The sequence below is a fragment of the Lynx canadensis genome, chromosome E1 (genome assembly GCF_007474595.2).
Source record: "Lynx canadensis isolate LIC74 chromosome E1, mLynCan4.pri.v2, whole genome shotgun sequence".
NCBI classification, from domain to species: Eukaryota; Metazoa; Chordata; class Mammalia; order Carnivora; family Felidae; genus Lynx; species Lynx canadensis.
The window spans coordinates 39,797,286-39,820,759 of record NC_044316.2 but is presented as its reverse complement, the minus strand read 5'-3'; the positions used below and the strand labels follow the sequence as shown (position 1 = coordinate 39,820,759).

Here is a 23,474-nt window from a genome sequence, read left to right as displayed (position 1 = left end):
TCAGTATTACTTTGGCTCTTCGGGGTCTTTTGTGGTTCCATACAAATTTTAGGACTGTTTGTTCTAACTTTGCGAAGACTGCCGGTGCAATTTTGATTGGTATTGCATTGAATGTGTAGATTGCTTTGGGTAGTATTGACATTTTAACAACATTTATTTTCCAATCCATGAGCATGGAATGCTTTTCCATTTCCTTGCATCTTCTTCAATTTCCTTCATAAGCTTTCTCTAGTTTTCAGCATACAGACCTTTTACCTCTTCGGTTAGGTTTATTCCTAGGTATTTTATGATTCTTGGTGCAATTGTGAATGGGATCAGTTTCTTTATTTGTCTTTCTGTTGCTTCACTATTGGTATATAAAAATGCAACCAATTTCTGCACATTGATTTTGTACCCTGCGACTTTGCTGAATTCATGTATCAGTATTGGAGATACCGGATTAAATAAAATATTATTATTATTTTTGATGTTTGTTTATTTTTGAGAGAGAAAGAGACAGAGCATGAACAGGGGAGGGGCAAAGAGAGAGGGAGACACAGAATCCCAAGCAGGCTCCAGGCTCTGAGCTGTCAGCACAGAGCCAGACGTGGGGCTCAAACTCACAAACTGTAAGATCCTGATCTGAGCTGAAGTCGGACGCTTAACCGACTGAGCCACCCAGGCGCCCCAAAAGCTGGTGGGTTTTTGTTATTGCTGTTGTTTTGTTTTTAAAGAGTGATAGGGTTGTTATGGTCTAAGTGTTGGTGTCCCCCTGCAATTCATGTTGAAATCCTAACCCCCAGCGCGATGGTGTTAGGAGGTGGGGCCTTTCTGAGGTGATTAGGTCTTGAGGGGGGAACCCTCAGGCGTGGGAGCTGGTGGCCTTATAAAAGAAGCCCCAGAGAGCTCCCTCCACCCTTCCACTACGTGACGACCACGGTGAGAAGATAAGACAGCGCCTGGGTGGTTCAGTCGGTTAAGCATCCAAGTCTTGATTCTGAGGTCATGATCTCACGGTTCACGATACAGAGCCCTGCGTTGAGCTCTGTGCTGACAGCGTAGAGCCTACTTGGAATTCTTTCTATCCCTCCCTCTCTCTTTCTCTGCCCCTCCTTCGTGGGTGGGCATGCTCTCACGCTCTGTCCCTCCCCTGCGCTGTCTCTGAAAATCAGTAAACATTAAAAAAAAAAAAAAAAGAAGAAGAAGAAGAAGAATTAGTGCCATAACCATCTCTTTTGGGACTGCAGGTTCTTCCAGTCTAAAGGCACAGAAATGGCCCCACGACTCCTCGGCCCGTCTCCCGTGGTGCACTCTGAGGGACCCGTTCCCTGCGCTGAAGGGGCGCAGGTCTGGATTGGAAATAGACACACTCTTGAGCACTGCCGGCCGCCGGATGAGGGACGCTCTGGGGCCACAGGGGACGAGGTTGGAGGAGTCTTCAGGGGGAGCCCTCTAAGCGGGGTCTGCAGCAAGAACAGGTGTTTGCCAGGGTGGAAGGAGGTGGGCGAAGCGAATGAGGGCTAGAGGTAAAGCACGAGGAAAGGTAGTAAGACGAATTAAGAAAGAAGAAGAAGGGCTGTCAAACGGCTGGAGCCCCGGGAGCGTGAGCGCGAGGACCAGCGTGTGACGCGCCGGACTGGGCAGCGCGTTGAAACAGTCCTAGGGTCGGGATGCATCTCCCAGCCACCGGGGAAAGCACTACCCTGCGCTACCTCCCAGATCACATCCAGGGAGGGCAGCCGGCAACCCCCGCGGGAATGGAGGGAGGCTGTGCCCCCCAGGTAGGGACCTCGGAGTCCCGGTACCCGAAGTCCAGGGAAGCCGCGACTTTGGGCAGAACCATTCTCCGGAGGTGGAGAGGAGAGTAGAAACCCTGCACTCGGAACCAAGCCCATGGAACCGGCCGGAACCGCCATTCGACTCTCTCCTTGTTCTGATTTTTTGCGCTCTGCTCCGCCACCTCCGTCCCCTCGCGCGCGACTCCCAGTCCCGGGCACCACTAGTTGCTCCCTGGCTGCCCCCTCCCGCGCGTGGTACGGGCCGGCGGGCGAGCACTCCGGGCGCGGGTTATAAAGGCGGGGCTGCGGCAGCAGACTGCGGACTCAAGATGCGCCCGAAAGAGCCCGGGCAGGGCTTCGTGGGGCACCGCTTCAGAACCCGGGCTCCAGCGGGAGTCACCCCCGCACCCCCACCCGCAGCCCATTCCGCTCCAGAGCCCTCAGCGCAGCCTGCACCCGCCCCTGCGCAGGCACTGACGGAAGGACCGCGAACGGATCCAGATCCCCATCCGTCTCGGGACCCGCCCCCGCCGGAGCTCGCCCGACCTCCAAGGCTGGATCCCCGACAGGAACACCGCGCGCGTCCGCATTCGCAGCCGCCCAGCGGAATGCCCAGTTTGGGCCCGGCAACTCGGACGCGCAGTGGACTCGCTTCATATTCCGAGGGCCCTTTGGTCCCCGGGCCACTGGCCTGGGGACTGAGAAGGCGGCGGGCATCTGGAAGACGCCGGCCGCCTACATCGGACGGCGGCCTGGGGTGTCGGGCCCCGAGCACGCCGCCTTTATTCGGGAGCTGGAGAAAGGTAAACCGGGTCCCCGGGACCCCAGAGCGGGTGGGACCTGGGTATTTCCAGGCAGAAGAGGGGGGAGGGGGCGGCGGTTCCAGGCGCCCCGCCCCCTCTGGCACTCAGTCTCACCCTTCCACCCACTTGCGTTGTCACTGCGGTGCCCGTTCGGACGCCTCTTGCCCTTCTTCTCCAACCTTGTGTCGTCCCCTGATTGCTGTCGGAGGGTCAGGTCGGCGCACCCGCGCACTCGTCCGCCCGGCTCTGCGCGCCTGTTGCCCCCCAGATCTGCGCACTCTCGCGGTCCCCCCTGCCCCGCCCCACTCAGTCAACCGCAATTCCAGGAGAGGGGCAGGGGGCTGCGGGAGGGCGCTGCCAGGCTCGCTCTGAGCGTGTGCTCGCCCGCCGCACCAAGCTGGGGAGGTGGGTGGGCGGAGGTGGGTGGGAAGGTTTTGTCAACCTTTTGGCTGCGGGTGTCGAAGCCCGGCTTTTCCCAGCCTCGGGGTGGGCGGGGCCTCAGGTTTCTTCCCCTTGTACCCTCTCCTGGGTCGCGGGAGATCTCTGGATTAGGTCTAGAGGCTCAGGAGCCCCTAGTGCGTGCTGGAAAAATCTCTCCCGCCTCTCCACACGCAGCAGGTGCAGGGTGGGTGACTGCGTCTGTTTTATGACCCATGAGGCTCCAGTCGGCCGAGAGCGCCCTCCGGGTAAGAGGTGATTGAGGCAGTCTGGGGCTGTACTGTCGCTAGCCTCCTGCATTCCCCTGGTACCAGGGACCCGGGCGTCCTGAGAACTCATTTCCACCTGAGCTTGGAGGACTGTGATCCCTTGACCTCACCCAAACCCCTCCAGGGCACAAAAGAGCCCATTTGGCCCTGGGAGCAGGGGAAAGGAGTGCTGGGTACTGGGGGTGTCTGGAGAGAATAGTGGGGGCAGGAAGGGAGCTCTCTTGTCGCTGACTCTTGTTGAGGGAGAACTGAGGATCGGGTAGGAAACAGTGGGATGTGGGGTAGCATATGTCCTCCCTTTTCCCACCTTGGCCTCCACTCCTGCTTTTGCAGCGCTGTGCCCTGACCAACCCCCGCCAGCCGGGATCACCCAAGAAGATGTCAAAGTGATGTTAAATTTGCTAGAGAAGCTGTGTACTGCTTTCCCTGTCCAGCCCAGCCTGAGCCTTAGCCAGGCCTCTGTTTTCATTCTCCCCTGGAGGGGTAGCAGTCTTGTCTTTTTCCTGCTTGATTATTTCTCTGGGAGCCGAGCCAGGGGTCCCTCTTATGGAAGGCAGGTATATGCCGGATATCCAGGCCGGAATTGCTTGTAGAGCCATCTGGTCTGATGTGCTCTTCTCCATAAGGGGAAGCTGAGTCAGGCCCCACAGTGTGTCGATGGCAGACTTTTTTCTAGTACCCTGGAAAACTAGGGTGTGGGGAAGGTTTCCCCTAGTGGCCTAGCTTCCCTTTGACCCCTGTGTACTCCCTTGCTTCTCCCACCTGTCTGGGAGAGCCCAGAAAACAGGAAAGTATTCCCCGTGGATGGGGGTCCCTCTGCAGAGAGAGCGGGACCTAAATACTGTGGCTCGCATTGGCCAGTCCCTGGTGAGACAGAACAGTGTTCTGATGGGGGAGCACAGCAAACTGGAAGCCATGCTGGGCTCAGCCAGGGAGGACGTAACCGGGCAGGGAGGAGGGGAGGGAGTGTGCCATCTCAGACCTACCTACAGCACCCCCACCCCACCCCGTGCCTGGACCTGTGCTCGCCCCTGCCTGCGTTCCGACGGGGCCCCTCTCCCCCACTGCCAGATTTTACACCTCAGATACCAGGTGAGCTTGGGAGATGACCTCCTTCAGCTCTACTCAGACTCTGAGGAGGAGGAGGAGGAAGAAGAGGAGGAGGAGCCGGAGGAGGAAGAGCAGCAGCACTATCATTCCTATGGAGCCCCTGAGCCGTGAGTGTCCTGCCTTTTCACCTGGGCAGTCCCTTCTCTGTGCCTCAGTTTCCCTGTGTGCAAACAGGAACACTGACGGTGCACCTGCCGGCAGGGTTGCTGGGACTAATGGAGACCGCCACACTGAGCCCGGGTGGGCAGCCCCCGGGTGGGCTGGGACCTGGGTCCCCCACCCCCTGGCTTCTGTGGCTCTCACCCCTAGGACTTGTCTGCGGGAGACGGAGGTCCTGCACGACTACCCGCAGCTGGAAGCCCTGCAGGAGCAGCTGAGGCTGCTGGAGGAGGAGAACAAGCAGCTGAGGAGGAGTTGAGCAGGTGGACAGAGGGCACATCCATGGCCAGGGGGTGTTGACTCCCCTGCCCCTGCCTCTCTCCCTCCCTCCAGGCCTCTCAGCTCTACCCCCTTGATTGTGTGGAGCAGTTTTGTACGTGAAGTTGTAACTTGGGGTGGGGGGAAGAACTCAGAACTCGGAGTTTGGAGACCTGAGTTCGAGTCCCTACTCTGGCATTTCTTAGCGGTGTGAGCTTGGACGGTGTTCCTTGACCCGCTGAACCTCTGTCGTTAGCATGGGGAGGAGTACTCTCAGCCCTGTGGACCCTTCCAGAGGCACAGCTGAGGAAGTGCTTTCTGCACCCTGTAAAATGCTGTACAGAAGCCCCAGGGTCCCTCTAAGCCTGTGGCCTTTTGTTATTTGGGGCACAGGAAGAAGGGGCCTGGAAGCAAGGAAGGGAAGGAGCTGGGAGCTGCCAGAGACCAGGCGCTGAGGCACCGGGGCCAGGCCAGGGGCTGTGCTGCTACTGTGTGTTTATGAAGAAGAGGGAGGCATAGCGTTGGTCCCTGGGGAGCTCAGGTCTGGCTGTGAGCTGCAGACACAAGATGGCTGAACTCATGCTGTTCCCCTCCCCCCAGGCCTGACCTTCCTTCCCCCTGGGTTCCTCAGCTCCCCCGTTGGCCCACGGGTCCCCAGGTCCCTGGCATGGGAACTGGTCCCTAAGTTCTGTTGCTTCCACCTCCTCAGAGAGGCTCAAGTGTCTTTTCTCCTCCTCACCTCCCTGACTCTAGCCCAGGCCCCCCGTCTTAACCGGTCTCCCTGCCTGGATTGCTGCCCTTCCGGGTCATTCTGCACACAGCCCAAATAAGTTTCCTAAAACCAAATCTGACCACGTCATCCTCTGCCTAAAACCCCAAGTTTCCCATTGGCCAAAGGGTAACCTCAACCCCCACCCCAGCCCCAGCGTCAGAGCCCTCCCAGTGTCTTGTGATTGCCTCCGGGCCTCTCCACCCCGTCTGGGCCTTGTTTGCCATTCTGTGCCTGGCGGAGCCCCGCTTGCCCCGCAGAGGCAGACCTCGTAAGGCAGGACAGGGTGTCGCAGCTGAGACCCCCAGCGTGCCCATTGTACTCGCTCCATCGGAGCCCAGACTACGCACTGGCAGGATTTCCTTGCCCATCACTTTCCCCACTAGACTTGAGCCCCGTGTGTGCTGGGACCAGGCCTGGCAGACTGGTCACCCAGGGCCTTGCTCCGTGGCAGTTAACTAACATTTATGGAAAGGAGACCAAGTGAGGAAGGCGAATCCTGCAAAGGCGGACCCCCCCCCCCCCGCCCCGCAGGAGCTGAGGGGCGGGGTGGACGGAGGCAGTGGGAGGGCCAGACTGGTCCCCGAAGGCCAAGGGGACCGGAGCCGACCTTCTGTCCCCGCTTGTCGCCAGCCGAGGCCAGCCAGCGGATGGCTGAGCTGTCAGAGGTGCTGGCGCTCAGGAGGGAGGCCCAGGACCAGTAGCAGAGGGAGGTCACCCAGCTGCGGGCCCAGGTCCTGAAGCTGCAGCAACGCTGCCAGTCGGTGCGTCCGGGTGTGCCCAGGGCTCCCTCTTGTCATGGCCCCGCCACACCCAAGCCGCCTCCTCCCTGTCCTCACCTCACGGGGCTTTTGGCTCGGCCAGGCCCCAGACCCCTCTCTGCGTCAGAGTCCGAGTTGGAGGGGATCTCAGAGAGCCCTCATTCTGCCCCCTCCTTGTCCCAGGGAGGGGACCAAGTCCCAGAGAGGGTCACAGCGTGTTCCAGGAACCAGGCCGCATGACTCTCCTGCCTTACGTGGCCTCACTCTACGTGACTTCTTACTTAAAGGGCTGCCAAAGCCTCACCCATGTGCCTGGGAAGACCTGTCGGAAGTGGTGGGGAGGCCTGGGGGGAGAGGTGCTTACCAGTCTTGGGTCCTTCCAGCATGGGGCTGAGACTGAGAAGTTGCAGCAGCAGCTGGCTTCGGAGAGAGTAATCCAGATGCTGCTCCAGCATGAGGTGAAACTGCCCTCGGCTCCTGCCCCTGCCCTCGAGAGACCGTGACCCAGAGCAGGGAGCTCGGGGCCCTTGGTCGGCTGCCTGACTTTCCTGGGAGGACAAGCTCCTTGAGCCGGGACTGGGTCTGTCCCTTTGCACACCCTCAGCGTCTGGCATGGGGCCTAGCAGGTGGTGTCTGAGTGGAGTAGAGTCCAGGGACCTACCTGGGGGCACCCTGTGTCAGAGTCTGGGCCTCTCGCCTCTTAGCCCCCTGGGGAAAGGGTGGGCTGGGTGGGCCTGGGCCCCAACAGAATCTGCAAGTGGCTTCCCAGCTGCAGGACCTACAGGAGAAGTACACGGAGCGTGGGGGCATGCTGACCCAGGCTCAGGAGGAGGTGAAGACCCTCCGCCAGCAAGCGCCGGGGTCCGCTGACCCTGTCACCCGCTACACACACGCCGTACCTCTGGTGAGGACCCCCGGCTGCCCGCTTTTGCCTGTGTGCTTGTGCCTCAGGCCCGCTGGCTGATTTCCTTTCTGTGCCTGGGAGTAGGGGCTGGAGTTCTGTGGGGATCCCCTGGTAATACCCCTTCTCCACCACAGGAGGCCCTTCCTGGTTTTCAGGAGGCCCTGGGTGAGGAGCTCAGAAGGTCTATAAAGATTATCTCGGACCCTGTGTTTTTTATGGAAAGGTGCGCTGCTGGGACCCCCAGGCCCTTGCCTGACCCACACTCACTTTCCCAGAGTGGGGAGGGGGTTTGCTTCTGATCTTCCTTCACTCCTGGCGCCCCTCGTTTGCTGCCCCAGCCCCTCCGCCGCCCCACCCTTTTCTCCGTCCCCATGTCTGGGCCCGTCATTTCTCCCCAGGACTTTTTCACATGTTGGGGCCCACAGGGACTTTGCGGTTTCAGCTAATGTTGCCTTGGGACAGTGAAAGCCCTTTTCTCTGTTGAAGGAATCATGGGAAGACTGAGAAGGAGGAGATGTCACACCTGGGGTAAGCTGGCTAGGGGCTCTCCCATCAACCACCCTCACTTTTCAGCAGTCAGACAACCACCTGCAATCCTGCCGCCCTAGAGAAGGCCCTGTGCTCTGGGCTGGCTGGGTTGAGTTGTTCTGGAAGGGGCTGCTCCCTTTTCTTTCAAATCTTGCCCCGTAGGTGGTCATCTGATTTTTTTTTTTTAATTTTTTTTTTCAACGTTTATTTATTTTTGGGACAGAGAGAGACAGAGCATGAACGGGGGAGGGGCAGAGAGAGGGAGACACAGACTCGGAAACAGGCTCCAGGCTCCGAGCCATCAGCCCAGAGCCCGACGCGGGGCTCGAACTCACGGACCGCGAGATCGTGACCTGGCTGAAGTCGGACGCTTAACCGACTGCGCCACCCAGGCGCCCCATGTGGTCATCTGATTTAGGCTGTTCCAGGTGGGGACCGAAGCCTTTCCTTCACCTTGACAGAGGCTGAGAGTGAAGGAGCACTGGCCTGGGAGCTGGAAACATTTGGGACCGCGTCCCAACTTGGTCCCTTTATTGGCTATGTGTCCTTGGCCAATGGCTTGAACTGTCTGAGCCTTACTAAAACGGATTTGTTCCTATGGCAACTAGCTGTGGGATGGGTTGTAAAGGTTAAATCATGGAGGGGAGCAGAAGGAATATTATTATCCTTGCCGGTCTGTTCTGTGCAGCAGGGTGGGGGGTACTAGGAGAAAGCAGGGTTTGTGCAGGGTTTGGTGACCCTCCTTCCTACCTGGTGCCTGGGCTGGGTGTTTGAAGCCTTGAGGCGGGTACCCAGCTCCCTTTTCCTCTAGTTGGGACAGAGCTGAGGAATAGCCATTGGATCTATGTGTAGACTGGGGCAGAGAGCAGGAGAGCTCCTCAACCCTGGTGGCTGGAGATGTCCTAGGGGCAGGTGGAAGGGGGGCGCTGGGGGCTCTGCCTGGGGTTGGCCTTCAGGGGCACAGAAAGACTTTCCTGTCTCCCTGCCCACATACAGGCTGTGCCGCAGTGAGGTGCGAGAACAGGACCAGGGCTTAGAGGCTGAGAAGGGGTTACTGACAGCAGAGGATTTTGTGGCGGAAGATTTTGTGCCTGTGGAGGAATTGGTGCCTGAGGAGGAACGGGGGGGCCACAGAAGAGGTGGCGTCAGCTGAGGAGGGGGCAACAGAAGAGGCAGAGCTGGTGTCTGAGGAGGCCGAGGTGGTGGAGCTGGAGCTGGATGAGGCAACGCAGGGGAACGTAGGGACCTCAGCGCTGGAGGCTAGCGGCTTGGGCCCCTCTCGCCTAAACATGAAGCGCGTCCTCCAGCAGCTGACTAACTGGCTGGATGCGCGTTATAGTCGGCAGCTGAGGCCGAAGATGCTCCAGAAAGGTGAGTGCTCCCACAGGGGCCTCCCTCCGGCCAGCCAGACCAGCTACAGATCATCAATGAAAGGTGAGGGTAGGTGAGCCCCCCAAATGCTCACTTACCCCAGCTTGGCCTCACCCAGTGTGATGATTTGTGTGGAATTTGCATATCATTTGCATAGGCACCTCCAGGTTCCTACAGTGGGAACTATGGCCCCAGGGCTCATTTATGTGGAATTTGCTTAGGATTCCAGGTCTCTACCCCTTTTTCGCCTGGGGGTCTGGGCTGAAGGTCATGACCAGGACTGCAGCCCCCTACTGTCCCTCTGCTTCCCGTCTCTGCTGCCCCCTTCTCCCTGTCTCCCACTCTGCCACCCGATCCCCGAGGCTCCCCAGCCCTGCAGTAGTGACAGCAACAGGTACAGGGAGCAGATCAGAGCTGCAGCCAGGGGTGCTGACCCAGCCCTTTCAGAGGCTGGAGGAGGACTGGGCCAACCATCCTCCCAGGGCCTGGGAGGAAGAGGGGTGTTCTGGGGCCACCCAGGCCATTGGGACAAAGGCCTCTGCCAGCAAGGGTCGCAGCTGGACCAGCCCCCTGGGTGAGTCTGAAGATGGGCTGGGTCTCCTCCAGGGTGCCGGGGGGTGGGTCAGGGTCTCCTCTCCCCAGCTGGAAGCCCCAAAGTTTGGGGAGTTGCACCTGCTGAGTGTGAGCCCTGCCTTCAAGGAGCTCACAGAGACACCAAAGGTGATTTAGTGACTGGCATTGTTTCCTTTAGTCCTCACACCCCTGAAGGTAGCTGTTACCAGCCCTTTGTTAGGTGAGAAAACTGAGGTTTGGAGAACTTAAGTAAGAACTTAAGATCATTTAAGAACTTAAGAACTTAGCTGGAGTGGGTCTGAGCCTGTTCTCCTCACTGCTATGCCAGAATGACTTTTCCAGGCCTGTCCCTCCCCTCTGACCCTGTCCTGGTGCCTGCCTGGCCTGCTCATCAGCCGTGAAATTTGTAGCCTCACCAGCATGTGTGGGCTGCCCCCACTCCAGTGGCCGCTTGGTCACTGCTGGGCAGCCTCACCAGGGTCACCGTGTAAGGTTGTGCAGTTTGGAAACTGAACGGTGACCTCTTTGGCCAGCCAGTGGGCAGCCTGTAAAACTATCAATCGCGGCTGTCTTTCTGATACAGCGACAAGGCCTCGGCCCCTGCCTGCTGTCCAAGCCCTCAGTTTACCCCTCCCTTCTCTTCCAGGCTTTGCTGGTTCCCAGCAGCCTGCAGAGGCCCCACAGACAGCCTGAGGCCCCTCCTTCAGCTGCTTGGCCAAGTCCCACCTACCCCAGACCCTCCTTCCCATCCTCCCAAACAGGACCCCCCTGTCTGTCACTGGCCTGCCTTCTGTCCCCATGAACCTGGGCTGGGGCTTGAGGACCCAAGCCTCGACCTTTGCAGCTGGTGCAAAAGCTAGTTCAGGTTGCTGGGCCTGGGGTCACATGGTAGCCCAGGGGATGGGGGTGCCTGAGGGGAGGTCTGTAACGACAGGCCCTTGACCCTCAAGTTAAAGGTGGCCCCTGAGTCCTTGCTGACTTTTAGGGATCTGGCCTTCTTCCTCCATTCTTGGTCCTTTCTTCTCAGTCCCTAACTACTGTTGGTAACCAAGAGTATCTCTGTGTGTGGGTGAGGGGTCCCTCCGCCCACTGGGGGCCTCCTCCCACCCCGCCCCCATCTCCCTGCCTGTGGCCCATGTGTCCAGGCTCCCTGCCCATTGCTCCTTCCCCCTGGTCCTCCCCTCAGTCCTCTGTGCCTCTCCTTTCTTCATTCTAGATGTTCTGCCCTTTCCCACTCTTTACTCCTAAACAGCTGGAGTCTGGGGCTCCCCCACCTCCTGCCCACTTCAGTCTGGCTCTATTCCTGCTGTGTTGCTCACTCTCCTGTTGCTCACTTGTCAGCCTGTGCACCTGCTGGTGCAGGAAATAAAGGACCTGTGCACTACCTGGCCTGGACTCCGGCGTCTTTCTCTGGGAGCATGTGTGCATGTGTGTGTGTGCCCCTGCATGCAGCTTTGCTGGGGCAAAGTAGTAGAAAGAGGATGGGCTCCAATACTGAATCATGTGCCATGGACTTTTGTTAAATGCATTACTTAGTCATATCAACAACCCCTGGGGGGGGGGGGGGGGGTCTGGTAAATGGTTATTAGAGGATGAAACAGGCCCAGGCGGGTCTAACAGCTAGTTGCAGAACTGGGATGTGAACCCAGGCCCTCAGGCCTCTGGAGCTCATGCTCAGACAGTCTCCTTTCCCTGTTTTTCTTCTCCAGGGACTCTGGCCCAGTGCCCTGCCTGTGAGGGGAAAGGCACGGGCGAGAATCACCCACTGTCTTAGGTAAATGTCCCTGAGACCTGGAATCAGACCTGGAACAGCATTTGAAAACAAGTAGTTTGTTTGGAAGATGATCCAGGAATCACTCTTGGGGACAGTGGGGAATTGAGAACGGAAGGAAAGCTAATGAAACGGAGTGCTAGGCACCGAGGCTAACCCTACAGGGAACTCTGGGAAGAAGTGTAGCCTTTTGCTACTCAGGTGTGGTCTGTGGACCAGCATCACCCACATCTCCTGGGAGTTTGTCAGAAATGCAGATTCTCAGGTCCCACCCCAGACCCAAAGAGTCAGAATCTCCATGGTAACAAGGACCCCGGGGAAGGCACACGCATACTAAAGTTTGGGACCCACCGAGATGGACCCCACCCAAAGGGGGAGGAGGCTGGGCATGCCTCGCCCAGCTGACATTTGTGTCTGGCAGTCTTGGGGGCATTAACATGTTGTGTTCTGTGCCCTGTATGTGGGAGAGGAAAGCCCCCTGGTACAAAATACCAGTGCTTTCAGTGGAATATGGACAGCACATGCTGGAGTGGATATATATTTTTAAGAGTTTATTTATTTATTTTGAGAGATAGCATGAGCAGGAGAGGGGCACAAGCAAGAGAGAGAGAGAATCCCAAGCAGGTTCCATAATGTCAGCGCAGAGCCCAACATGGGGCTCGAACTCAACAATGTTGAGATCATGACCTGGGCCAAAATCAAGAGTCAGATGCTTAACCGACTGAGCCACCCAGGTGCCCCCGGAATGCGTATTTTTAAATGGCTACGCTATATTTTTAAATTTTTTTTTAAAGTTTTTGTTTTTGAGACAGAGACAGAGCATGAAGGGGGAGGGTCAGAGAGAGAGGGAGGCACGGAATCCGAAGCAGGCTCCAGGCTCTGAGCTGTCAGCACAGAGCCCGACGCGGGGCTCGAACTTACGGACCGCGAGATAGTGACCTGAGCTGAAGTCGGACGCTTAACTGACTGAGCCACCCAGGCGCCCCCCCCCCCCGATGTGGGGTTTGAATTCACAAACTGTTAAGATCATGACCTGAGCCACAGTTGGATGCTCAACTGACTGAGCCACCCGGGAACCCCAAGGTTTTCCAGGTTTAAACAAAGTAGACCTCACCTTCCCCACTCTTGATAAAGAATACCAGGAGGCAAAAAGACACTAAGACATTATGCAGAAGAAGATAGGGTCTAATTATACATAAAACTCATTATGGTACCAAAAAAAAAAAAAAAAAAAAAAGCCCAAGTCCTTAACACTAAATCCCTGGAAGAGAACATAGGAGTTCAAAATTCTTTTTTTTTTTCTTCTGTTTATTTACTTATTTTTGAGAGAGAGAGCATGAGCAGGGAAAGGGCAGAGAGAGAGGGAGACAGAGAATCCCAAGCAGGCTCCATGGTGTCAGCACTGAGCCCAATGCAGGGCTTGAATTCATGAACCATGAGATCATGACCTGAACTGAAACCAAGAGTCAGACACTTACTTGAATGGGGCACCCAGACGCCCTAGGAATTCAAAATTCTTTTTTTTTTTTATGTTTATTTATTTTTGAGAGAGAGAGAGCGAGAGAGCGAGAGAGAGAGCAAGTAGGGGAGGGACAGAGAGACACACACACAGAATCTGAAGCAGGCTCCAGGCTCCGAGCTGTCCGCACAGAGCCTGACAGGGGTGCTTGCTCGAATTCACAAGCAGCGAGATCATGACCTGAGGCGAAGTCAGGTGCTTAACGGACTGAGTCATGTGGGACCCCTAGGAGTTCAAAATTCTTAAGGGAATCTTCTCAGATGTTCCATGCAAGGTGTCATGGTCTCATGCCTTTCATCCTATGACTTAAAAAAAAAAAAAAAGTTTATTTATTTACTTTTGAGAGAGAGAGAGGTAAAAAGAGAAATCCCAAGCATGCTCTGCACTGTCAGCAAGGAGCCGGACCAGGGGCTTGAACCCACAAACCGTGCGATCATGACCTCAGCCGAAACTGAGCCAGGCGCTTGACTACTTGAGCCACCCAGATACCTCTCATTCTAGGACTTTAACGGGGGAGACTTGCTGGGCTTCCAATTTCGGCTTCCTTTGTTATCTGCACTCTTACATTCAGATCTTGGGCTTGAGTTAATGGTTGGCTAACCTGCGCCTAACATTTTCTTCCTCCAGAGATTCTCTGATGATTAACGGTAGCCAATCAATGCCACGGCCAAAAGCATCCCCCCCTCTTCTCTCTCCAGCGCTTGAGCAGTTGCATAAGCCAGTGCTCCTTCTTCCACGTGTGCCCCATCCTGATTCACCGGGATGAGAATTTAGTAGTGGTGTTGCCACAACACTCCAGCGGTTACCAGCACCCTGCAAAGGGGGCTGGCTAGTGAAGGATCACATTTTAGAATCCCAAGATGAGTGTGTTGTTTCCTAAAACCCTCTGTTTTCAGAGGAGGGCCCCTCACACACCCTGCCCTGCCCCGAGGCAGACTTGGAGATAAGGATTTGAGTGTGAGTGGTTTTTTTGGGTGGTGATCTCAAGTGGGACCACGAGGGTGTGAGATGGGGAAGGGAAGCACGTGAACAAAGGATAGCCTTGAGCTCGGTCCTGCAGGGGGATTCTGGAATTTGGGGAGACGGAATTATCCTGCCCAAGGGATGAGGGAACTAGGGTATTTATCCTCCAATCGAGGGTGCGTGTGGAAGGATGTTGCCCACGGGCTCAGAACAGTGAGGGGAATACGGGCGAAATGTCAACAACGCCTGTAGCAGCCACTCACCCCCCAATGTGACAGATATTTATTGGATAACCCCCTATTCTTGGAACAGGGGATACAGCAGAGAGGAGGGATGTGGGATCCACACTCTTACAGTCTCCCTTCTAACTGGGGAAGGCGGACAATAAACTAACATACAAAACAATGACAGGGTGTGACCTAGGGAGAAAAAGGGGAGCCAGCCAGGTTTATGCCTGGGAAAAGCCTTCCAGGCACAGGGAACAGAAAGGACGAAGGTTCTGAGCAGGAATGAGCTTGGTGCATTGTGTAAGGAAGGGAAAGGGAGAGAGGAGGAAGACACTTGGCACCTGCCATGGGGACAGCAGGGCTGACCTAGGACTTCGACAAGGAGTTTAGGTTTGATTCTAAGTGCAGCAGGGGGCATTGGAAGGTGAAAACCTGGAGTGGCGCAGTTTGATTTCTCTTTTAGGAAGAGGACTCTGGTTGTGACCCTACCACTGTTTTCCACCTGCACGAGTAGATTCTCATTCAATGTTAGGCTCTGGGGATACCGAGAAGAATGAGTCATGGGTCCCCGTCCCCAAGAGGGTTCTCCATTCTCTCTGTTGCCTCAACCGTGTCTCCACCAACTCCCCTCTCCTGCCCCACACTTGACACAATGTGATCCATTGGAAGCTAGTTTATTTTGATTGGTTTTTCATGGGGCTGGGCTGGGCTGGGAGAGGCTGGGCTCTGAAGCTCTGTTCTAGGGATGTTGGTCCCCGTCCTCTGCACTGCGGCGGCCGAAGTCCATCCATCCGTATGCTGCTTCTTCTTCCTCCAGCCACGGTCCCTGCTTCTTGGACAGGTCTGAGGGTCAGAGGTGGGAGAGGACGTGAGCATATGTGAAGGACATCTAAGCCACTAGAAACCAAGGCCAGGGCCAACCCTGGCTGGGTGAGGCAAGCAAGGATGGCCGTCACAGCTCCTACCTGCCACCAGCTGTGGGGGACCCTGGAGCCCTAGTTGCCGTCGGTGGTGAGAGGCTGGGCCCAGCCGGTTCAGCCAGTGTGGTTCCAGGCCCCCGTTGGCCCCTGGACCCGAGGGTGCATCCTGTAGCTGGGAGCGGGGCTTCCAGGAAGCTTCAGAGAAGGCGGTCAGAGCCAGTGCCAAGATCAGCACGCACACACACAGTCGTTGCATCTTGTCTGCAAAGGAAAGAGGGGCGGGGCTGAAAGGTGGAGCCATCTAGGGACCCAAAGGCAGGGGCCTGGACCAGATGGACTCTAGGTGCCTCCCTGCTGGCAGGTGCAGCGCTGTGTGGGGCTGTGGGCTGGTCCTCACTTCGCTTTTCCAGTTCCAGTTCCAGCTGCGCCACCCCTGCTCCCTGCAACTCCCAAGCCCTGCCCTTTTCCTCCTCACCCACCCTAATTACAACACTGGCTTTTCTCCAAGGAATTTACAACTTAGAGCAACGGTTTCCAAACTTCTGCAGAATTTGAGGCCATGTGAGTGGTCCTGTAGATGTTTACATCTCGTAATTTAAAGTGAACTTTTATGTTTTTATTAAAAGTTTTTTAATGTTTATTTATTTTTGAGAGGGGGGGTGCGGACGGGCAGAGAGAGAGAGGGAGACACAGAATCTGAAGCAGGCTCCAGGCTCTGAGCTGTCAGTATGGAGCCCGACGCAGGGCTTGAACTCATAAACCGTGAGATCATGACCTGAGCTGAATTCAGACGCTTAACCGACTGAGCCACCCAGGTGCCGCTAAACGTGTTTTTTTTGTTTTTGTTTTTTTTTAATTTTCGAGAGAGAGAAAGAGAGAACGAGCAGGGGAGAGGGACAGAGGGGGGGGGAGAGAGAGAGAATCTTCAGCAGGCTCCATGCTGAGGGTGGAACCCAGTGCCGGGCTCCACACCACAACCCTGCGATCATGACCTGAGCCTAAATCCAGAGTCAGATGCTCAACCGACTGAGCCACCCAGGCACCCCTAAAGTGAACTTTTATTATTTTTTTAATTTTTTTTTTAATTTTATTTTTTTTTTCAACGTTTATTTATTTTTGGGACAGAGAGAGACAGAGCATGAACGGGGGAAGGTCAGAGAGAGAGGGAGACACAGAATCGGAAACAGGCTCCAGGCTCTGAGCCATCAGCCCAGAGCCTGACGCGGGGCTCGAACTCACAGACCGCGAGATCGTGACCTGGCTGAAGTCGGACGCTTAACCGACTGCGCCACCCAGGCGCCCCTAAAGTGAACTTTTAAATAGTGATACCAAAGGGTGCGTTCCAGACAGCACGGTATGGTTATCTCTCTGGAGACCATCGGTGTATTCACTGTGTGGTCGGGTCCCACCGATTCTGTGCAGCCCTCGGAAGGAAAGTTCTCCTGCCATTTTTGCTTAAGAGGAATATCCTGTGATTGTAATTAAGCAGTTAAAAATTAACCTGTTAAAAAAAGTTAAGGGGCGCCTGGGCGGCTCACTTGGTTGAGCATCTGACTTTTGATTTTTTTATGGTCTCATGGTTCATGGGTTCGAGCCCTGCATGGGGCTCTGTGCTGGTAGCACGGAGCCTGCTTGGGATTCTTTGTCTTCTCTCTCTCTCAGCCCCTCCCCCACTCAGGCTCTCTCTTCCTCTCTCTCTCTCTCAAAAATAAACTTAAAAAGTCTTTGTAAAAAGTTAAGCAGTTACCACTGGCACCTGTGTGTCAGCATGACCTGAGTTTGGGGGGAAACTATCATACAGAAATAAACTGGATCCTCAAATGAGTCTAAAATTCACATCTAGGGGCACCTGGGTGACTCAGTCAGTTAAGTGTCCCACTTTGGCTCAGGTCATGATCTCAGGGTTCGTGAGTTCAAGCCCTGCCTCAGGCTCTGTGCTGACAGCTCCGAGCCTGGAGTCTGCTTCGGATTCTGTGTCTCCTTCTCTCTCTGCCCCTTCTCCGCTCATGCTCGCTCTCTCTCAAAAATGAATAAACATTGAAAAATAAAATAAAAAAATAAAATTCACATCTAAAACTCTCTTCTCAGCATTTGTGTTCTTTCTGCCTCATTGTTCTGATTGGCTTCATCAGAAGTAAATTATAAAGATGTTACCCTCGAGGGACGCGTTTCTAGGAATAAAATACTGCTTTTATCTGTCATCGTGGAGCTCTGTGTTAGATTTCCTTTGAAGGAGAAAGGGTTCTTGCTGCTAAAGAAGCAAGGTTAGCCACGTTATTGTCCAACACGGTAGCTACTAGCCACATATGGCTCTTTACATTTAAATTAATTAAAAGTAAAAACTCCTTCTTTGAACTAGCCTCCTTTCTGGTGCACCTTTGGCTGGTGGGTACCCTATTGGATGGTGCAGATACAGTCCCCATCATCATGGGAAGTTCTTTCAGACAGTGCTGGTGTAGGAAAGAGCTTGAGATGGAATCCAGAAGCCCTGGGTTCCAGTTCCAGCCCTGCTCTATGTATGATTGGTGTGACTTTGGCCAGTCACTTCTCCTTCTGGGCCTCAGTTTTTTCACCTGGAAATGGGAGAATAGCCTTTGTCCTTCTCACCTTGCAGGACTGGGGTGAGCATGGAGGCAGAGGGGCAGGGCAGGGCCCCGGTTGAAGCAGCAGGGGGGGAAAGGGCACTCCAGGGTGGGTTCTAGAGCTGAGACCTAGTCCGGCCCTGAGCTGAGAGGAGGGTGGTGGCCCTGGAGACACCGAGGCGGGAGCCTGGTCCTTTGGGGCAGGGAGACGTCCCATCAGCCCTCTCCCGGACTCTCTCCTCCCCTCCTGGGTGCTCTCACCTGCAGAGCCTCTCCTCCCCCTCCTGGGTCCTCTCACCTGCAGAGCCTCTCCTCCCCCTGCTGGGTCCTCTCACCTGCAGAGCCGGGAGATTGATGATGCTATAGCCAGCCTGGTTCCTTTCCGTGCTTTGTGCTACTTGGTGCTCCAGCCCTACCTTTTAAAGCCCTCATGGCCCCTCCCAAACCCCCATGAGGTCAGCCTCCCCTGCAGCAAGACAAAAGGGGGTGGGCACAGGTACCTCGCCCCTGCCCTACCCGGTCATTCAATCAGTCATCGCATGGGGGAAGGGAGGGGAGTTGACCTCCTAGCGGTGGGGGCAGGTGCAGGGTGCGGGCATTTTCTCAGCTGGGCACGAGGGCAGGCAGGAGACAGGCTCCCTGGGGTCGGGAGCAGTGCCCACTCCCCCCCGCCCCCGTGCCCAGTCCTTGGGGTCACAGTCCTGGTGTGCATCATCCCTCCGGTATGTCCAACTGGGGGGCAGATGAGACAGATGCCCCTAGTGACCTTGGATTCAGGGGAAGCGTATTTCTCCGTACATTGGTGTTTGAAGAGCAGGGAGTGTGTGGATGTCGGGTGATGTATTGATCCCCTGTCCCCCTGCCGGGCTCTGCAAACAGGACGTGAGGTAGTTATTGGGGGCAATGGGCCGTGGGCTGATGGCCCCGCGCTCTGCCTGGGGGCTGCATCCTGGTTGCCTCTTCACCTCCTTTGCCTGGAAAATCCTGAGTGTACCCCTCTCCCCACCCCCCCATGTGTGCCCTCTGTGCTGGCTGGATTCAGCTTGCAGCTCCTCTCAATCCCAGGTCTGCCCTTTATCCCCTGCCTCTTGCAAACCCCCTCCCCGGGGCAGTTGCTTCAGGCCCCTATACTTGGAGACTCCCTCCTTTCATTTTCAAGGGAAGATAGCAACCTGCATAATGCACTCACCACCTTTCAATGTAAAAAGACATCTTTTTTTTTTTTAACGTTTATTTATTTTTGAGAGAGACAGAGACAGAATGTGAGTGGGTTAGGGGCAGACAGACTGGGAGACACAGAATCTGAAGCAGGCCCCAGGCTCTGAGCTGTCTGCACAGAGCCCGACGCGGGGCTCGAGCTCACAAGCTGTGAGATTATGACCTGAGCTGAAGTCAGACGTTCAACCGACCGAGCCACCCGGGCACCCCTAAAAATACATCTTTAAAAAAAATTTTTAAAAAATGTTTAGTTTTGAGAGAGACATAGAGTGCATGAGCAGTGGAGGGGGAGGGGGAGAGAGAGAGAGAGAGAGAGAGAGAGAGAGACGCAGAATCTGAAGCAGGCTCCAGGCTCTGAGCTGTCAGCACAGAGCCCGACGTGGGGCTCGAACCCACAAACCTCGAGATCATGACCTGAGCCGGAATCGGATGCCTAACCAACTGAGCCACCCAGGTGTCCCTAAAAATACATCCTAAAGTGGTTAGCAAAGAGACTAAAGAGTTTGCCCAAGATATGCCAGAAAACCAAACAAATAGTGTGCTTGTTGACTTATTTGATGAATTGCCACCTTGACCTGGTTTGGACAGATGTAAGTAGCTCTAGGCTGTTTTTGATTTTTCCACAGTTGGCATTAGAGATTTAGCTGTTGTTCATGCGTCATCACGGCCCCTCCTTTTCCGGGGGAGTTTTGATGCCCGTTGGGTCCTGGATAAGGGGCAGTGGTACCCACGCTCACAGCCAGCCTTGCTGAGAAATTAACAGGTGATGAAGCAGGCTGGGAGGTGTCCATGGCAACGAGCGAGCAGAATGTTCTGGTGAATAACCACTCTAATTCAGAGCAGGGCTCAGTGACTCAGCGGATGGAATAAGTGAAAATGACAAACCCAGTGCAGGCATTGGTGGCAATTAATCGAAACCAGAATCTTAGAGGCAGAAGGGCCTTTGAGGGGCCTTGGGAGACAGGGTGGCACGGGGAGCAGCTCTGTTCACACGAGAGAGGCATGGAGACATTCGTGTTGCCATGGTGACAAGAAACGAGAAGCTTTCCGCAGAGCCTTGGTTGCACCGGAACCCAAGACTTGTGCTGCGGAGGGGGTTATGCCCACCCCACCCCCCCTCCCCGGCTCTTCTTCACAGGCTGGTCACACCAGCTGGGGACAGCACCAAACAGATTTGTGTATCCCACTCAACAGGCGACTGCGGGCACTGGCGGGCAAGCAGGGGGGGCTCTGCCCCGAGTGGAGAGACAGCACTCCCCGCAAGGTGCTCATAATCACCAAACTGCATGTTCTGCCCTCCCGGGAATCGTGTCCAATGGGAAAGAAAAGGGTTTCCTGGCCCCACCCTTTTCCAGATGTTGAGCTTTGGGCAGATCTCTCCTCCTCTGAGCTATTTTCTTCTCCAAGAAATGAGGAAAATAACTTGGGTGTGTGTGTGGTGGTGGGGGGGGGGGAGTCTTGTGAAGGTGATGTGCAGAAAACACCACGCACAGTGCCTGGAACATCGTGAGTTTGTATCCTCTTCGGGCCTCAGTTAGCCTCGTCTGCGAAATGGGAATCATTCATTCCTACCTCAGAGGGCTGCTGTGAAGGGGAGGGGTCACAAGGTCTGTGCACACACTTTGCACACATCACAGAGCTCCTCCTTTCCCAAGGCTTATGGAGGGTGATTCCCTAAAAAGCACCGTGTGTGAATCTAAGGTTTTCCCTCCCGCTGGCCGTGACTCAGAGGGACACTTGTCCTGGGCTGCACCCTCAGGCGGTGGCAGGGATGGGATCTGTGGAAGCTGGATCTCTCAGAGGCCAGCACCGACTGATGTATGGACGATTTTGGAACTGGTGAGGCCAGAGGGGACTCCTGGCTCCAACACTTTGACTAGCTGGGCGACCAGAAAATCAAGTTTCTGAGTCTACCAAATTGAAGATCATATCCCAGACCTTGGGGCCAGCTCCCTCCCTCTCCCTGTGGGCCCCGTCCTTGTTCTCACAAGAGTGACAATGCTGTGTGCTGGGCTGACAAGCTCTCTGCATGAATAAACGTAGTTGTTCTTCACCATGGTCCTTGGATGTAAGGACTAGTGTGTCCCTGTCCCACAGGTGAAGAAACCAAGGCTCAGCCAGGTGAAGCAATCCCTGTCCTGGGTTTACAGGACCAAGGAGATCTGGGCCTGAAACTCCTAGTTCTGGCATCTTTCTCCTCCCAGGAGGGGTGTGGAGGGCAGAATAATCATCTCCCAAAGACGTCCACAGCCCGACTCCTGGGACCTGGGAATATATGAGGTTACATGGCAAAAGGGCTTTGCAGATGTAATTATAGACTTTGAAGTAGGGAGATTATCCTGGATTATCTGGGTGGGCCCAATTTTTTTAAATTTATTTTTTTAAATGTTTACTTTTTTTGAGACAGAGACAGAGTGCGAGTAGGGGAGGGGCAGAGAGAGAGAGAGATAGAACTGAAGCACGCTCCAGGCTCTGAGCTGTCAGCACAGAGCCCGACACGGGGCTCAAACCACAAGATCGTGACCTGAGCCGGAGTCAGATGCTCAACCAACTGAGCCACCCAGGCGCCCCTGAGTGCGCCCAATTTAATCAGATAAGCCCTTAAAATGTTCTTTGGCTGGGGGCGCCTGGGGGTCTCAGTCGGTTCAGTGTCCATCCCACTCTTGATTTCAGCTCAGGTCATGATCTTACGGTTGTGAGATCCAACCTTGGGTCGGGCTCCTTGAGTTGAGCGCATGGAGCCTGCTTGGGATTCTCTGTCCCTCTGCCCCTCCCCTGCTCACACACTCTCTCTTTCAAAATAGATAAACATAAAAAAATGTCCTCTGGCTCGAATGTCCTTTGCCTAAAGGCAGAAGTGATGCGGCTGAAGAATGAATCAGAGATTTGAGGACCGAGGAGGATTCTACCCGCCCTCGCCAGTTTGGAGATGGGAGGGGGAGGGCAACAGGCCGAGAAGTGCAGGTGGCCTTAAGGAGCTGAGAGAGGCCCCCAGCCGAGGTCCTAGGACCGCAAAGGACTGAATTCAGCCAACAATCTGGAAGAGCTTGGAAACGGGTTCAAACCCAGAGCCTTCAGAACGGAGCGCAGCCCTGGTGACGCCTTCATTTCCGCCCCGGGCGCCCTGCTGTACCTGGGGCTTCTGACCTACTGAACCGTCAGAGAATGAATTGACGTCGTCCTAAGCTTCTACAGTTTGTGGTAATTTACTGGGCTGCAACAGCCCCACCAATGCTAGGGGTTCCAGCACCAGGAAGTTTTCTTTTGAAATCGTGAAGTAAGGTAAGAACTGGCCCGGTGTGAATTTGCATGGGATTTTTCAAATACGATGAAGGGGGACGTTTGCTAAAGTATTGGGCCATTCTTCTGTTCCATTTCCCTTCCAGGTGGTGAGCACCTGCCATTAGCCAGGGCCAGGATGAGGCCCCAGGAGTAACAGGTGGATGTGATCGGCTTGGTCATGGCTTCCTGGCATTTAGATTTCAGGGCGGGGGCGCACACAAAATAGAATTAATAACGACAGCGGGGAGGACTATCCCTGGGGCGGGAGACTCCCCGGGGCAACTCTACATGCCTGACCCCACTCCCCTCCCTGCCAGAGCTGGTCCTGGGAAATAGTACCGGGCAGCTGCAAACCGCTGTCAGAAGACACCAGCTCCCCGGGGTTCCTCATTGGTTATTGATGGTGGGCGAGGGAGAAGCTGAGGATGCCTCAGTCACTCTGTCCCAGGCAATGGGGCCTCGGAGGGGTGAAGGTGTTGAGACAGTGACCCCCGGAGGCAGCCTGGGCATGCGTGGTCCCTCCTGGAGTGGGGGGCTGGGGAGGAACAAGTGGCTTCATGACGTCTGGCTGCTGTCCCAGGGTAGGAAGGTAGCAGGACCAGGCTGAGCTGGAGAGGGGGCCCCGGGAGGAGCTCAGGGGCCAGGTGACTGCCCAGCTGCCTCGAGGGGAGAGCAGAGGGCACCCCCATACTCCAGCTTTGGCCTCCTCTCTGGCCCCCCTCTCCTTCCCAACTGATGCCCACCTGTGTCTTTGGAGCGGTGGCTCTCAACCCACACCTCACATTGGGATCGCCTGCGGAGCTCTAAGCCCACCCCTGTGCCCGGGGCACCAATGAAAAGTCTTCTCGAATCAGAAGCCGCGGTGAGACCCAGGCTGCGGCTGGTGTCCGTGTGCGGGACTAGTGTTTGTGTATTGTGGAAGGTCAGGACAAGGAGGCTTTGCGACCCTGGGTTGAATCCCAGCTTCACCACTTCCCAGCTGTGATCTAAGGCAAGTCATGCACTTAGGATGTTCCCCATACCTTTCTGGGAGGGTCAAGGTGAGGGATAAATGAGACACCTGTAGCCTCCACTTGGTCTCTGATGCATGGTAAGTTCTATGTAAGGGTCTGCTATTATTATTGGTATATATTTTAAAGTTTTTATTTATTTATTTTGAGAGAAGGTGCATGGGAGCAGGGGAGGGGCAGAGAGAGAGAGAGAGGAGAGAGAGAATCCCAAGCAGGCTCTGCACTGTGAGTGCAAAGCCGGATGTGGGGCTTGAACTCACAAACCATGAGATCATGACCTGA

At 55.5% G+C, this 23,474-nt stretch overlaps 2 protein-coding genes across 2 annotated transcripts; one reads left to right on the top strand and one right to left on the bottom strand.

The window, feature by feature from the left end:
• Nucleotides 1-2,086: 2,086 nt before the first annotated feature.
• Nucleotides 2,087-9,555, top strand: HAP1 (huntingtin associated protein 1). The gene is given in 12 exon segments (XM_032595710.1): nt 2,087-2,246; nt 2,249-2,560; nt 3,601-3,695; nt 4,060-4,206; nt 4,339-4,484; nt 4,687-4,790; nt 6,197-6,327; nt 6,708-6,782; nt 7,073-7,228; nt 7,363-7,451; nt 8,669-8,897; nt 8,899-9,555. Coding segments are annotated over 12 exon segments (1,950 nt in total). The 3' UTR covers nt 9,205-9,555.
• A 5,364-nt stretch (nt 9,556-14,919) lies between these two features.
• Nucleotides 14,920-15,356, bottom strand: GAST (gastrin). The gene is made up of 2 exons (XM_030295219.1): nt 15,146-15,356; nt 14,920-15,023 (listed from the first exon to the last, which is right to left on the bottom strand). Exons 1-2 carry the CDS (start codon nt 15,354-15,356, stop codon nt 14,920-14,922), a joined length of 315 nt encoding a protein of 104 aa, XP_030151079.1.
• Nucleotides 15,357-23,474: the final 8,118 nt, after the last annotated feature.

Bases quoted from the DNA above. Each gene is read 5' to 3' on its own strand.
- GAST (XM_030295219.1), bottom strand. From the start codon at position 15,356: ATGCAACGACTGTGTGTGTGCGTGCTGATCTTGGCACTGGCTCTGACC. The intron at 15,024-15,145 runs GTAGGAGCTGTG...TCTGACCCTCAG, and splicing joins TCCCCCACAGCTGGTGGCAG to ACCTGTCCAAGAAGCAGGGA.